The sequence below is a fragment of the Porites lutea genome, chromosome 11, assembly GCF_958299795.1.
Source record: "Porites lutea chromosome 11, jaPorLute2.1, whole genome shotgun sequence".
NCBI lineage: Eukaryota > Metazoa > Cnidaria > Anthozoa > Scleractinia > Poritidae > Porites > Porites lutea.
In genome coordinates this window covers 14,696,139-14,711,994 of record NC_133211.1, presented here as the reverse complement: position 1 = coordinate 14,711,994, position 15,856 = coordinate 14,696,139, and the positions used below count along the sequence as shown (strand labels likewise).

The window sequence follows — 15,856 nt, the reverse complement described above, 5'->3', positions numbered from 1 at the left end:
CGAAACTTTACCGCTGGTTAAGGTTGAAATAAACACAAGAAAATTCACGTGGGAATCGTCGTTGGAATCGAGAAAAAGTGACGAAAATGAGGTAAGGGGTTGGAATCTCTACATGACACCCTTTGTTTTGTAACTTAATGTCTCTTGTCGTTAAAGTGTGAATGTTATTTGAGGTAATCCGTGATGAAGTTACACGCGAGACTCTCAATCGATCGCGCGCCATTCGAATTCACATTATAGCTTGCTTATCTGTGTTTTTGATACTTTACACTTGTAGTGAAGGAGGTCGTATCCTTGCTCAGTTTAAGAGTGAAGTTGGAGAGCTTATTGGTACACCATTTGATCTCCCTCTTGATGTCACACCCGATAAACTAGAATTAGTCTGTAACGCTGTTCTTCAGAAGGTATTGTAATAACTTTTATGCTGACTAAATTGAAAGGTCCATCTCAGTATATCCTAATTACTGGTAATTACAGATTAAAGGACTCCATCCCACCCTGTAGAAGAAGAAGGGTGAATGGTGTGAGAGGAAATGTTGGTTAGGGGTGAGACTGATAGAGGGGGTTGGTGTAGGTGAGGGGAAGTAAGAGTGATTAGATCTTCTATGTGTGTTCTCTGTTTGGTTAGATTAGTATGAGACTCAATGAATGGTTTGAACCCATCCAGGAGTAAGTAATTGAAATATCGTCTAGGCAGGGGCGTAGCCAGGATCTTTTCAGAGTTACGCACAATTCTCCAAATAGCTTCCCCCTCCCCCAAAAAAAACCTTGATTAAAGATTTGGTTACGTTGTAAGCTAAGCATTTTTTTCTGCATATGAAATGATATTAGCAACCTAGTATTAATAACACTTTTAGTGTCGCGTGTTTCGATCCATCAAACTATAAGGCTACACACTTTTTCGGATTCGAAAGTAAGGAATCCGAATAATTGTGTTACTGGGTTCGTTTTGTCGTTTTTGAGCAGATGCAGCGCATGAATCCTATTTGGTCAAGTCTCTATAGATTTTGAATCCGAAATCTAAAGTGAATCCGATGTTTTGTAGAGTAAACAATTTGTCCAACGAATTCGGATACTTTTCCGCATTTGATCATACGAGCTTGCAGTAAAACCAACATGGAACTGTCACTTTCAAGAATGTAAGGCGCCTTAGCAACGACGACGGTGAGGGCAACGAAAGCGGTTTTTGTTTTAACTTTTTCGCTTTTATTTCAGCTCTCATAAAGTGGCAAATGTAGGTGAACTTCCCTACCGAGTCTTGGAGACCGCACCCAAGTTCAGACTCAGAGAAGAAATTGAATTTTTCCCTGTGGGTTTACGTCCTGGCCAAACAACGTCCCAAAAGGAAATCTTGCGTCGTGTTCACACGGGTTGGAAAGAAAACCGCGCTACATGTGCAAAATTTGTTGTTTTTTATTTACTTATTGGGTTCGTTTCCTTTCACGTTCTCGTTGCCGTTGCCGTTGCTGTTGCCGCCGCAGCTGTCGTCGCCCGTTCATCGTTGCTCCCAGGATTTATCGATGTGCGTGAATGGGTAGGAATCCGAACACGTTTTTGATAAAAACACCTGCCATCTTTTCACCAGAATTATATGTCATTCAAGATTCGGTCCATTAGTGAATTACTTCGAATTCGTTTCTGTGGAAACCAGCACAAGCAGAGTTGAATGAATTGAGAGCAAACTGTGCTCTTAAAAAAACTACCTTTAGATATTTTGCCTTCTTTTTAGAATTAACTTTTTATTTTTTATTATTTATTCATTTTATATCTTTTTTGTGCACGACTTTTTCAGGTACGCACGTGCGTACAGTGCGTACAGGTAGCTACGCCCCTGCTAGGTGAGCATAAATTGCTGAATAGGACTGTTGTCAACAGTGATTGACGTTTTGACCACTTGTGCAGTAGTCATCTTCAGAGTCAAAGATGACTACAACACTGGTTGTCTTAATATCAGTCACTGTCAACGGCAACCCTATTCAGGACTTCACTCACCCAGATGATCATATTCCACTTACTCATGAGACTACTAACTATATAAAGTGTATAGTCTTTTCAGCTTTTAGAGGACTCTCCCTCTCTGTCTATTGGCATTCATTCTAATCTAATGAAATAATCCAGGAAGGTGTATTGGTGTTAGGGGTATTTTGCAAAATGCCTAATGACTCTGAAGTTTAGTGAGTATGGTTTAGAAATGGAGTGAATCAAGTTTTCCCAGGATAATGATCATAAATAGAACTGACTCACTCAGTTTCCTTACCCTAATCACAAAACATCAGAATCATTCAGGATTCTGCATTCAGTGTTTGGCTTCTTCAAAGCTTGATTTTATTCTTTAGTGCTTGAAAAAGCAAACAGTAGCAATAGAAATCTAATATTTTTTGAATCTTTACACTAAACTAAAGGCTAAGGATTTGTGCCCAAAATTGAAAGGTTGACCCACAGTCTGAGATTCATCAGACTCTGGATTTGAAAGAAATAAATACTATGCAATTTCTCAATAAAAACAAGGCCTAATGTCTTGTCTGTGATGGTGAAGAAACAAAAATGTTACAGTTAAGGTTATGTAAGTGTAATCTTTTTCCTACTTGTTGTGTCCCTGTATTCGTGTTTCAGGATCAGAGCGTCCCATATTCATTTTTCATCAATGATTCAGAAATCACAGGATCTCTTAAAGAAACACTTGAGACACAGACACTAGAGACAGAGAAAGTTGTGGAGATAGTTTACCAGCCTCAGGCTGTGTTTAAAGTCAGAGTAGTTACAAGGTGTACAAGCACCATTCCAGGTATGTTATTTATTACATAGGAAAATTTTTCAAAATCCCCCTAATTTCTTATAATTTATGCTAGATACACATAGGATAATTCTGTAATGTGTTTAGAAATGGGCAGATGGAAGTTTTCAAAAAAACTGTGCCCTAGCCACTGCCCAAGCTTTGAATTCTCATTTTCTTAATTTTCTTGATTCTACCACACAGTGGCCTGACTAAAATACAGGTAGTTGTAAAAAGGTCCCAAAATGGTACTTAACCCTTTAAACCCTAAGATCAACATTTGAAGTTTCATTTATTGTCCCTATTCATTTCCTACAGAAGTAGTGGGGAGAAGTTGATAAAATATCAAGCAAATTCATCTTGCGTGATCATGTCCGTAATTCTCATGACCACTCTGTTTTACAAAGCATTAATATTACAAGGAGAAATTTGATGCTGATCACTCTTAGAGCTTAAAGGGTTAATAGACCATGCAATAAAGTGCAATATATATCAACTGTTTCATTTTAAACAGGCCATTCTGAGGCAGTTATTTCTGTGGCCTTCAGTCCAGATGGCAGGTACATATTTAAATTGAGTTACTGCATCTTTCTTTTACAATTTGTTTCCTTCAAGCAACATAAATAATTCGTGGATTTATGCTCTAATAGTATAATTACTGTACAAAAAGTTAAGTGCTGTACTGTCGTACATGTAGATATCTGGCAAGTGGTTCAGGTGATACAACAGTCAGATTCTGGGATGTCAATACAGAAACACCTCATTATACATGTAAAGGTTAGTAGTAATAAATGATAAAGTAGCCTGACAAGACAGCAGATGGTGGTCTCCCTGTGAAATGACGTCTAAAAAATGAGCGCAGAAACTCCATACTGATGATGTGTCACTAACCCGATCTAGGTAGTACTTCTGATAGGATGAAGCAAATTTCCAACCAATCAGAAGTGCTACCCAGATCTGGGTAGTGATTTCTGCGCTCATTTCTCTGATGTCATTTTTCAGGGAAACCAGTGGCGGCACAAAATGGCTGCTGTTTTCTCAGGTTAATGATAAAGACAGAGAGGTGCATAATGGGATGTTAACTTGAGAGAAAAAAATAGTGAATTCTATCTAAATATGACAACAATTTCAAATCACACCCAAGAGTATATTCCCTTCTGTCAACTGTTAATGAATAAAAATAACATTACAGACACCATCTCTAAGTTAAGTTTTGAGTCTTTACCCCCACCCATTATTACTGACCAATATTATGATCTTAACCAGTTGTAACCAAGGGAACACACCCCTGTTGACTAAAAACATCTTATTTGCCTTTTTATTTTTAACTTTCAAGGTCATTCACACTGGATATTACATATAGCATGGTCTCCAGATGGCAAAAAGCTTGCTTCTGGGTGCAAAAATGGAGAGGTCAGACCAAGTAATAACATGCAAAAATTGTATCTGTATTAGCTTGCTGAAAACTATTTAATTGTAATTATGTTTTGTAATAAAATTGAAAGACAAAGTATTTCTCTATTATTAATAGTTAATAGATGTGGTCAGAGAAAAATCACACTACTGACTACAAGAGTTATACAAACTGTTTTTAAGGTTAAGTTTTTATTATGTTTTAATATGTTTGATTTATAGATCAGAATATGGGATCCTGCAACAGGAAAGCAACTAGGAAAAATATTAAAAGGACATTTACAATGGATAACATGGCTTAGCTGGCAACCCCTTCACAGGTATATTATGTAAACTACTCCTCCACTAACTTGGCCCTATTACAAAAAATTCTTTCTCATAACTTCAGTTTTAGTCTGGAGTTGGGGTGATTTTTCAAAAGCCATTGAAAGTGTGAGTATTTGCACAGGGGAGGTGACAGGGTTTAGGTAAAAGTTCCTCCATGTAAGAAGGAGAAAAAGGTGAGTAGGCAGCAATAGATTGGATGGAAAGGAAAGATCAGGTGGCCTTTTAACTATAAAAATTTGATTTTCAGGGGCTTTAAAAGTTAATTTCAGTGCATTTTGCACAACCAGGGAGAGAATTTTAGCCATGCAGATGGCACCTTTCTTTGCTTACGTTTAATGGTTTATGTTACATCACGTTTCATTTTATGTAAAGAAGTGTTGCAAAACAAATACGACATATCTATTATCCCTCTTTAAAAAATTTTTGTTGAGTAGACTAAAACACAATTTTGATGGTCATCCGGAGCTTTAAGATTACTGTGTTAGGGGCAAGTCTCAGAATCCTGAAGCTTACAGCTAACTTGGACAGCATTCAGTAGCAGAGACAAAATTATCTACAGAATTGATATCAGGGTTTGAGCTAGGATTTGATCACTGGGGGACAATTTGTCCCCTTGGCTAAAATTTTGGGGGACAATTTCATTTTTAGGGGGACAGAAATTTGTACACCCTTCTGCTGATGTAAAGGGGTTTGTCTTCTTAGCAGGGCTTCTGATAGGTCTTGGAAGAAAAAGTCAAATTTCGTGGGATTTTTAGGGGCAAATTCGCGGAAAAATCGGCCGATTTCACGGGAGTCTTCGGGGCAAACTTCACCGAAAAGCAATCGGTAAAAAACGGCCGATTTTGTGGTTATTTTCAAGGCAAATTTCGCTAGAAATGGATCGGTTTGATAAATTTGCAAGTTTACGGCAAGTAAATAGCCCCTATAGCTGAAATAAATTTCATATATGTTGTACAGACATGTATTTGATAAGATTTCTACCGAATTTCGCGGTATTTTTCGTGTTTTTGTGAATTTCGCGGCTCTGCGACCGCGCGAAGAATCAGAAGCCCTATCTTAGATTTCCGACAAAAATAGCAGTAGAGCATGACTGAAACGTAACTTTGGAATGAACTTTAAAGGTGCGATAAAATATACTTTCCACGTTCTGTTTCAGCTTGCAATTTCTGTACTGAAATAAATCTCTTCGTGTGTGCTTCCTTTCGAGTTTTTTCCCTAAATTTTGAAGGGGACAAATTGTCCCCTTGGCCGTTTTTTAAAGGGACAATTCCAACTGCAGCGCGGGATTGGCGCAATGGCGCGGCCTGGCTCAAACCCTGTTGATATACTGGCATTATAGCTAAAAACATACACATCATTATTAAATTGTCTTTTCAGTAATCCAGAGTGTAGGTTCGTGGCAAGTTCGTCAAAGGCAAGTCTAATTCTTTGGTCTTTGTGTCAGGCTTTTGTTAGTTGTTGTTAATGTTGTGCTCCTTAACCCATTCGCTCCTGGAGATTTTGCCAAAAAAGGCGTTTTGAAGCTATTCGAGTGGTTTTCTGGTCACTGTCGTGCTATAAAGAGCTAAAACTTACCACAAACCGGTTTACAGGTCGTACACTTCGCGGCCTTCTGATCCAGATGCAAAATATCAGCTTGCGAAGTTCGGGCATGCGCAGAAAGCAAAATTTCGAGATAGTTTTTGGGTTTAAAAGTGACACAGCAGTCTTGATTTTTACTTTTCGATTTCTCTCTTCCCTTCTTTATTCGCTTTTCTTGCCTCATTTTTTTTTCTCTTGCTCGGCATTTAGTAGGCTTCATTTTGGTGGGAAGAGTTTTTAGGAAAGCTTTTAGGATCTTAGGATTAGGTGAAAGGAAAGGTAGGTGAGCAATGGAACAACATTTTCATGGAGATTTTCAGGTCAATGTCACGTGGTTTTTTGCTTCTTTTTCCGGTGTCCTTGACTGAATTGTGCTCATTCTGGTATGGTTTGAAAGATCTCTTCACTCTGCACAAGTTAGCAAAGAAAGTTGTCCTGACCGTTAAAACTGATGATGTCACAAAGGGTAGAAAGGACCTGGATCCGCACGGGCGGTTACGGGCGGTTCAGGGGCGAATGGGTTAAGTATTATTGCACTGTTTGTTGTTTTTACAATCATATCATATGTACATTTCATGATGATTCAATTTTACACTTGGATCATCTTTTATTTCCTATTGAAAAATGGAATCAAGGATAAATTTGAACAAATCTCTTCCTGTGATTTTTGCACCTGTAGGATACAACAATAAAAATATGGGATGTTGTCCTTGGTCAGTTAATAAGAACACTTTCAAGCCACACTAAATCAGTGACATGCATCAGATGGGGAGGTGAGGGTCTTATTTATTCATCATCCCAGGACAGGACAATCAAGGTCTGGAGAGCAGAAGATGTAAGTACAATTATTATTGATTAATGATAGGAAGAATACTTTGAAGGGCTACATTGAGGTCCTCTAGGTCCTCTGTGAATTTTGGTTAGCTGCTAGATAACCCCTTCAAACTACCTTGTCTTTGCTTGCAAAGCTGATTGAGAATTGGGCATCACATCAAGAGTCATGTAATACGCCACCTTTGAATTCTTCCACATAACCTCTGGAACTTTACTGAGCTGACTTGAAATATTATTATGCATTTTGATCACTGACATCCAGTGACGTTAATAGTTGGTTCTGGCCACATGATGCTGGCAAGTCAAATACAGTAATTTATCCCATGCCACAGAGGATACAGCCAATCAGAAAGCTGCATATTCTGCATATTCTGCGATGTGTAACAGGGAGTATTTCATGAATTCTATTTAGTGTGAGAGAAGCAACATTCCTAATTCATTTCTTTGCTGCAGGAACTAAAATAACATTGGAAGCTTCAGCCCTCTGTGTGTCTTGTTCTCATTGTTTTCATGAGAAGCCTTCATGTAAAGGCAAACCAAGTCACAAACCTTCATGTGTAATGTGCTAGTGCTGTCATTTTGTTTGTTTTTCAGGGTGTGTTATGTAGAACACTGCAAGGTCATGCTCACTGGGTAAGTACAGTGTATACCTTTAACATGAACACAGCCAAACCTTCTTAATACAGACACCACAGGGACAGATTTGATTGTCCACATTACAGAAGTGAGTGCATTATAGAGGTAGGGAGGGTATGCGGCCTAGTGTCTGGGTAAATAATAATAATAATAATAGAAGTGTCGATAACAAAAAATTTGAGTGTCCTCTCAAATGTCTTTAATAACAGACACCACAGGGACAGATTTGAGTGTCCACTTTACAGAGGTGTGTGTACTATAGATATAGGGATTGTATGAAGGTAGACATCTTAGGTACCAGCTGAACTCTCCATAATATATAGAGGTTTCCATAAAGAGAGGGTATGGACTTTCTAGTCAAATATCCTTAGTATGGACACTAAAGCTGCCAACTCTAGTGTGTGCATTACAGAGGAAAGAAAAACTTATTTACCTATCTGTTAAATGAATGTTTTACCTCCAATTGGGACTAACCATCTGCTGTGACAATTTTTCAGAGGTGTTGATCTTTATTCAGAAGGTATTATAAACTTAAATGGGGATTACAGTCAACTCTGACTCTTAACGGACACCTCACTTAAATAGACAAGACTCTTTGTAGGCAAATCCTTGCTAATTTCTCTGTTTACATTAATTTTTTGGCCACTAGCATACGAGTTAAACTTATAGAAGACATCACCACATGTACAAATTTGAAAGAGCTGGTTAATTTGAGCAGTTTGTGTAATTTTTAGCTATTTGCAATCAATAACAAAGGAAATACAGGCAATCAAAAACTGCGAAATTGCTGGGTGGCCAAAAACGTTAATGAGCTCATACATTGTTCGTAAAGTTTGGGTTTTTCAACGAGAATTTCTCTGGAACTATTCTGTCTTTTGGACTAAAACTTTCAGAGATAACTGAACTTGTTATGCTCTTTCAATATTCAAATATTTTATTTTATTAGCTTCATAGCCTATATTAATGAGGCAAAAAATATAAACAAGGATTTGCCGTAAGAAAGACACCTCTCTAAGATGGACACACAGTGCCAGTCCCAGAGGTGTCCATCTTAGAGTTGACTGTGTTTTAAAAATATCTTAGTAATGGGTACCTCTTTCATTGTGCTACAGGTCAACCACTTAGCACTGAACACAGACTATGCACTAAGAACAGGTGCCTTTGATCCATCAAAAGGCAGCACCGCACATGAGGTTACTGCTGACAGTTCTATACTAAAAGACGAAGCGTTGGAAAGATATACTGAAGCTAAGGTATAAGATTATAAGAATATTAACTGGGAGCTTAAACAACCACGTAGAATGCAAGCTGTCTCTTATTTTTACTTTACAGGCTACTTGTAAACCCTGCACGTAAGCCGCAATAAACAAGGGCGTAAGCCCGGGAAGAAAAAAATGCCTCTTTCAGACGTCGTGTTATGTTTGAAAACGCGCTGCTTAGGATGAGAACTCAACGGATTTTAAGAAAAAAGACGGGCAACCAGTATAGCAACTACGTCAGTCACATTTGCGTAACAGTTAAATTTCATCATTTCAAGTCACTCAGTTTGTCAGAACTTTTGCTGGAGCTCAGTTGTTCAGAAAGAGAAAGAAGAAATTGTCGTGTGTTTTTGTTCCCCTTAAAACGTGCCATTAGGAAATTTTGTGTCATTAGTCATGCGGTTACGGCAAAGAAAGGTAGCAATCAGTGTGATGTACGTCCAGAGTTGATCGCAAATGAAGATTATATCAAGATCATGTCTTGTACTCTCAAAGTTATTCCAGTTTTGGAATGACTGCCAGTGTTCGAGTTATGCTTTAGGTTTGGAAAATTACTAAGATTACTACCATCTATAAGCTGTTCAGAAATGGGTTACTAACATGGGAGGGGAAAATGACATTTTGGTTAACGTTTGGTCAAGAGATTGCAAGTGATTCTTTAAGTACGGTTTTCCGGTTTTCACTTGACTGTCGAAAGTAATTGAGGAATTGGTTTGGTTTTGGTTTTACTACGCCCTTTGGTTGGCTAGTGTATTTACTTTGGTTTTGGTTTTACGACAGTCAAGTGAAAACCGCTCTATTTAATTATTGTTATCGTTTGGGTCGTCATATAACTTGAAGACGAGCTTTCGGAGAACCTTTTTAAGAAGACGCCCTTTTGGCTCGTAAAGCAACAATTCTTCCCAACGGATGTTAGTAGGAGTTTGTATCGGGCCTAAAGAATGTCTGTATAGCAGATAACTTTAATTAGAAGTACTTCATAAACATTGATCAGTACGACGATCCTAATCTATCTTCGGAATTTTTTTCGGGAAACAGAGAACACTTCCGAAACCGTTCATTGGGAAAGCTTAAGTTCCTCGTCAAGTTAAAGAGCGAAGAGTTTTATTGTTGACCATCAACTCAATCTATATTTGTTTAATGTTGTACAGGGTGGAAGAGGAGAGCGATTGGTGTCGGGTTCAGACGATTTTACTCTTTTTCTATGGGATCCAGAAGAAAGCAAAAAACCTTTAGCTCGAATGACTGGTCACCAGGCTTTAATAAACCAAGTTAGTTTCTCACCCGATGGCCGTCTAATAGCAAGTGCAGCATTTGATAAGTCTGTGAAAATATGGAACGGTGACAGTGGCAAGTAAGTTACGTTATGTTTAGTTCCGTTTGGGACTCAAAGGATATGTGTCACGAAATTTATCAAAATTCAAACCGTGTGAACAGTACGAAACTGAGTGAAACATGAAAATGACGGGTCAAAACTTGAAAAGAAGGTATAGATAACACAGAAAATACAAAGCGATAGCAATAGGACTGTATAGGCGTTTTTAGCTCGTTTTACACCTTTGCCTATCCTCTTTAGCCATTATTTAGGCGGGGTAAAGGGGTTGGTTTCTAAGAAAAGTATGGTGCTGCACAGTGAAGCAAAGGTAAAGGATTGGTTTTATCAACTAATCTGTTAAAGAAAACTGTCCACCAAACCCGTTCCCAGGGTCCTCCGTCTCTTATTCGTCCCCCAGAGCGAGAGAGATGCAACCCTTAGAAGAGCCTGAGAACGAAAGTTGACTGTCCACCCTAAAAAGAGTGAAAAGCTGACTTTTGAGTGCTAGATCTTCATTCTTCTTCAGGCTGTCTTGTGAATTATACACGTAGGCCGTAGCAGGAGCCTAAAAGTTATGGGCTCCTGACCATAGATAAAGATAGAACGCGCGAGCAGATGGAGGGGGGGGGGGGTAGGGAAGGGGAAGAGGCTCCCTCCTCCCTCACCATACCCCTTTGGAAGGGAGGCTTTAGGGACAAAATTGCAAATTTTTCACGACTCCATTGTTTCGCAATTCCCAAACTAAATATAGAAATATGACCAGAAAGCCTCGGATTCATGTTAGAATTTTAATATTTCGAACGTGGGCTATTGAACACTATATTACGGGAAAGAGCCTTGCCCGGGCTCAAAAACGTGCCAGTCTTTATTGCGAATTTTAGTCAATGTCCTGAATATAATAGTGGACTTATTATTTTTTCAAGGTATATCACATCTCTTCGAGGACATGTCAATTCCGTATATCAGGTAAACAGTAATAACACAAACAGAGCAAAACTCAAATGAAGTAGTTTTACAGAAATTTCAGTAAAATGGAGGGTTGAAGTATGTCGTTTAACATGTATGATGCGATACATCAAAGTAGAAAGGCGGAGTTAACGTTGTTATATTGAGTCAAACATTACAAACAGGGTCTTTTTAGTAAGATGCCATTTTTAGAATCTTTTTTGACAGTAAGTAAACATTTTCAGTTATAAATTTCGCAGTAACTGTTTTACATTTGATTCCGACGCTAGTTTCGGCACCTCAGACTCAGTTTTTAAAATTTCATTGATGTTTTTTTGTTATGTTTCTAAGATTGCGTGGTCTGCAGACAGCCGACTACTGTGCAGTGGAAGTGCAGACAGCACCCTCAAAGTAAGTTTATTGACAAATATATTGAATTATTTCCTGAGGAAACACTGATTTCCGCTTTACAGAATATTGGCTCTTGGCTCTATACTCAAAGGTTAAAACAAGCAGGAGAGGTTTTGTCTTGTCTTTCAACAATCAATGGCTGAGATCAGTTCAGCCACCTTGCAGATTCCTTTAAAAAGCGACCCTCTGCTCCCCATTGATCTCTTTTAAACGCTTTCTCATAGAGTTACAGAGTTACTCTTGTTCCTCAGTTAAACTGGTTTACTGTCTTATTGTTATAGGTATGGGACATGAAAACGAAGAAAATATTGGAAGATCTTCCAGGACACGCTGATGAGGTAGGCAAACTTTGATTGGTATCAAAAGGGCGTGGCCGTTACCACCAGTAATTCACTCTCTGTCGTATGTCGCTCCTCCATGCGCAAGAGCGGTTTTCATGGAATATAGGCCATTGCGGAAAATACCATAATATTCCGGCCTTAAATTGCCTTATGGATACTGCTTTAATATTAATTTGGGAATATTATGGTATTTTTCGCAGTGGCCTTATCCAACAAACCAACCAAAACTGTTTGTTTAGCCGGTGCCAAGCGCGGGAAAACGCGTGAATTTCGTTTACAGTGGAACCTCGATATAACGAAGGGTCAAGGGACTGGCAATTTTTGTTCGCTCGTCATATCGAGGTTCTTTTCACTATATTTTACCATTGCTGGGATAAAGAAAATCGTTTGTTATGCCGAGGACGTCGTTATATGGAGGTTTGTTTTATCGAGATTCCACTGTACTTCTGTCTGATGAAAAAAATAGCCGGGCTAAATTTTAAGCCAATCACAGCCAAGAGTGGACTATTACAACAGCCAACCAGAAGAGAACTGATCCGCTTCAACACGGTCAAGTCATGACGAATTATAGAATTATGGTTCTTTAACTTCGAGTGTGATAAGTAATAAATAAGGAACTATTTAATATTATCTTTCCTGAATGTATTGCTTTTGCTTAAAGATCTTGTAAGCGATTGCCCTCAATACGTTTATCTCATGGTCGCTTATGAGCTACCCTGGTCCCAGAGGTTTTTCTTGATATTTCTTCGCGAAAGAGATCAAGACCAAGCCGCGAAGCGGCGACAGCGAGTCGCGAAAGCAACGAGGAGCACGAGAGCTTTGTCTTGTAGACGACCACCTCTATTTGCGACCACTTTTATGAATTCTCAAAGTGGTCGCTTGCGAGATCTTTAACTGTAGCAGGAGCCATAACCAGGAGCGAGCAACTCGATTGTGCTCATGCAACGGCGTTTTCACAGACCAGTTTATTTTGAGATCGACTTTACACCGAATTTTGAATATCAAGTAATTTTTAGCAAATCAGTCATCATAAACCGGAGACCAGAAAAAAGTATTTCTAATGTTTTGATAGCATTTACCTCTCCTCTTTGTAATTACCGTACTGTGGATGCGCACGCATACGGAACGTTGCTTCCATTTCGCGGGAAAATTCAGGCTACGGATAAAAGTGCTCCAAAATGATGCTAAAAATAACTTGATCTGTGAAAGTATGGGAGTTGCACGCTGCCGCTTATGGTCTCCATGGGCTCCTGACTATAGTAAGTAACTGTATTTAAATTGACATTTATAGGTTTTCAGTGTTGACTGGAGTCCAGACGGTAGCAGAGTTGCAAGTGGAGGCAAAGACAAAGTTTTGAAAATGTAAGTGGCCTCACTTCTCACATGAGCAATAGATACGTCAAGAGCCATAATGGGCTCTTGATACGTAGAGTAGACATGATTAGGTCGATTAGGAGCTATTAGGAATCTGGCCTGTTGACTACTTCCCAGGGTAATTAGCCGCAACGATAGATTTTTACTGTCCATAAGCACGAAAGTCGAAAGTGATCCCAAAAGTTGGGAGTAACTACAATGCTGGAAAAAAGTGCTTTGTACAGTCATGCAATAATAAAAATTGCAGGGTAACCTAACCCCCACTCTATACAATCTTGAAAATTCCAGAAAATTCTGGATATACAGGTTCGGCAAGGCTGTTTGTGGGTTTGCGAAAGAAGGTGGGCATTCTGAGGGCATGTTTACTGTAAAAAATGCAATATTGTCGTACGACTTTTGTCCACGATTTTATATAAGAGAAATTTCATGACATTTCGTCGGCAAAAACCATCTTACTTTTTCATAAGAGAGGAAAAATTTTCATAGACTGCGCCTATTTTACACTTAATTGTAATTTTTGTAATTTGTTTTGTAAGTTGTTTACCCACGAAACACTTAAAAAGTTCTTAACAACTCGTTTTAATGTGTTCGTGCGTACAAGATCGAATTGGAATCTGGAAGTGCTGGTTTTTTAGGAGAAGGGAAAACCGGAAAACCCGGAGAAAAACCTCTCGAAGCAAGGGAGAGGACAAATAACAAACTCAACCCACGTATGACGTCGACGCCGGGGTCTGAACCCGGGCCAAATTGGTGAGATGCGAGTGCTCTCACCGCTGCGCAACCCTTGCTCTTCTAAAAACGCCCATAAAGAAACATTCGTACTTTAAATACCAGAATGCGCGGTATTAAAGCCCGCTCACACGAGGCGCGTGTTAAAAAAGAAAGTGGAACAAGACGAAAAAATAAAAAACGGGCGTGCGTGTGGGCGAGATGACCTTGAAAAATTCCTCGCATCTGCCACGCTGAGTTGCGTGCGGGTTTGGCTGGGGTGAAAGATGCTGTTGGGACATTATTGCGTGCCAGACATTTAATAAGAGCCATTTCCTGTTCCCCTTGTTGAGTCCAACAGCGATCAAGTGTTATTAGGGTAAAATAAACAAATAACTCAGCGGGCCAAAGTTAAATCGTCTGCGCTGTGGTATTGAAACGGGGTGAAAGTCCAAGGAACCTCACAATCATCTCTCACATTACGTATATCATGCCGGGAAAGATGTTTTTGTCTCTGAAAATACGCACACACCAATCGCTGGGGCAAAACAAGTGGCATAGATCTCAAATATTGTGTTTTCTGTTTTCTTTCTCAGATGGAGGTCATAACAAGTACAGTCGACAAAAAAACAATACAGTTATGTTTTGAAGAAAACTTCACTGTAAATAATTCAAACGTAATAAAATAACATTCTTTGACTAACAATAAGGACTAGCTCTTTTAACTTAGTTATGCTCTCGACACGTCTACGGCTCTCTGCCAGCAGAGTCTCCTTCGATCTTTCCAAGATAAATCGGGAAGAGCCGACTTATCCATCACTCCATGTAAGGGAATGCAAGACAGTCATGGATTCTGGATTCCACGCGGTGGATTCCGGATTGCAGCTACTGGATTCTAGACCTTTGTCAGTGCAACTTGGATTCCGGATTCTACAGGCAAACATTTCCCGGATTCCAGAATTCCTTACATGGGGCGATATCAAGGAAAGATCGAAGGGACTCTGCTAGCAGGGTATGCCTACGGCGACAAGAACGCCAAAAAAGCGATAAATTTAAAACGCCGTGGCTATATGGCCGGTAACATGACCGGCAGTCCGGTATTTTCAATCAATTTGACTTCTCTAAGAATCCCAACCATCCAAACTATCATATGTCGATTAAGAAAAGTCAAGCGATCCTGAAATACTAGATCTCAAGTCTAGCGTTTCGTTTACGCTGGGATCAGAACACAAAACCATGTTTTGTGACACTTAGAACTTTTTTCAGGTCGACTGCCAGTCAAGGTTTCTAAAACACGAAATGACCGGCAGTCCTATATTCTCAATAAATTAGACAAATCGAAAAAATCCATCTAATCTAAACTATCATATGTCGATTACTAAGAAATTAGTAAGAAAAGTCAAGCGATCCTGAAGCGCGAGGAAAGTGAAAAGCGGAAAGAGGAAAGAGGAAACTAAGAAAAGTTCTAAGTGTCACAAAACATGGTTTCGTTTTCTGAAATTTATTGCGAATATAGGACTGCCGGTCACTAAGTGTTTTGAAAACCTTGACCGGTTTCCGGCCATATGGCGACGGCGAATTTCATAAGCAAAACAACAACACTGCTAGCCTGCGAAGCGCAGACGCATTTCCGGTCGTCGCTTCTCTCCCTCCGAAAAATAGCGTCTTTTTCGGAGGGAGAGAAGCGACGACCGGAAATGCGTCTGCGCTTCGCAGGCTACAACACTGCACGACTACGACGTTAAACGTCGTGCTTTAACACAAGACAACTATTTTTCTTTCTTTCCCTAAAGGTGGATACAGCCCTTAAAGAAATCAAATCCGGAAAAAATCGCGAACATTGACGGATTAAACGTAGTTGAATAAGTTTGAAACAGCGCAAATTCACTGTCGTGGTTGTTTGAGCTTCTTGTATGTGCCACATGAAAGGCGACGATCT

The 15,856-nt window shown here is 39.3% G+C and overlaps 1 protein-coding gene across 1 annotated transcript; it reads left to right on the top strand.

Annotated features, from left to right (window-relative positions):
- Window positions 1–2: 2 nt before the first annotated feature.
- Window positions 3–15,248, top strand: LOC140951453 (notchless protein homolog 1-like). The gene is made up of 17 exons (XM_073400701.1): window positions 3–91; window positions 278–404; window positions 2,614–2,785; window positions 3,288–3,333; window positions 3,471–3,550; window positions 4,110–4,186; window positions 4,409–4,506; window positions 5,891–5,927; window positions 6,774–6,929; window positions 7,523–7,561; window positions 8,677–8,817; window positions 9,975–10,177; window positions 11,062–11,104; window positions 11,435–11,494; window positions 11,776–11,832; window positions 13,127–13,197; window positions 14,514–15,248. Exons 1-17 carry the CDS (start codon window positions 87–89, stop codon window positions 14,524–14,526), a joined length of 1,425 nt encoding a protein of 474 aa, XP_073256802.1. The 5' UTR covers window positions 3–86; the 3' UTR covers window positions 14,527–15,248.
- The last annotated feature ends 608 nt before the right edge of the window (window positions 15,249–15,856 follow it).

Excerpts from the sequence above, each read along its gene's own strand:
- LOC140951453 (XM_073400701.1), top strand. Across the intron at positions 2,786-3,287 it reads GTGTACAAGCACCATTCCAG|GCCATTCTGAGGCAGTTATT; the intron begins GTATGTTATTTA and ends CATTTTAAACAG. Across the intron at positions 4,507-5,890 it reads AGCTGGCAACCCCTTCACAG|TAATCCAGAGTGTAGGTTCG; the intron begins GTATATTATGTA and ends TTGTCTTTTCAG.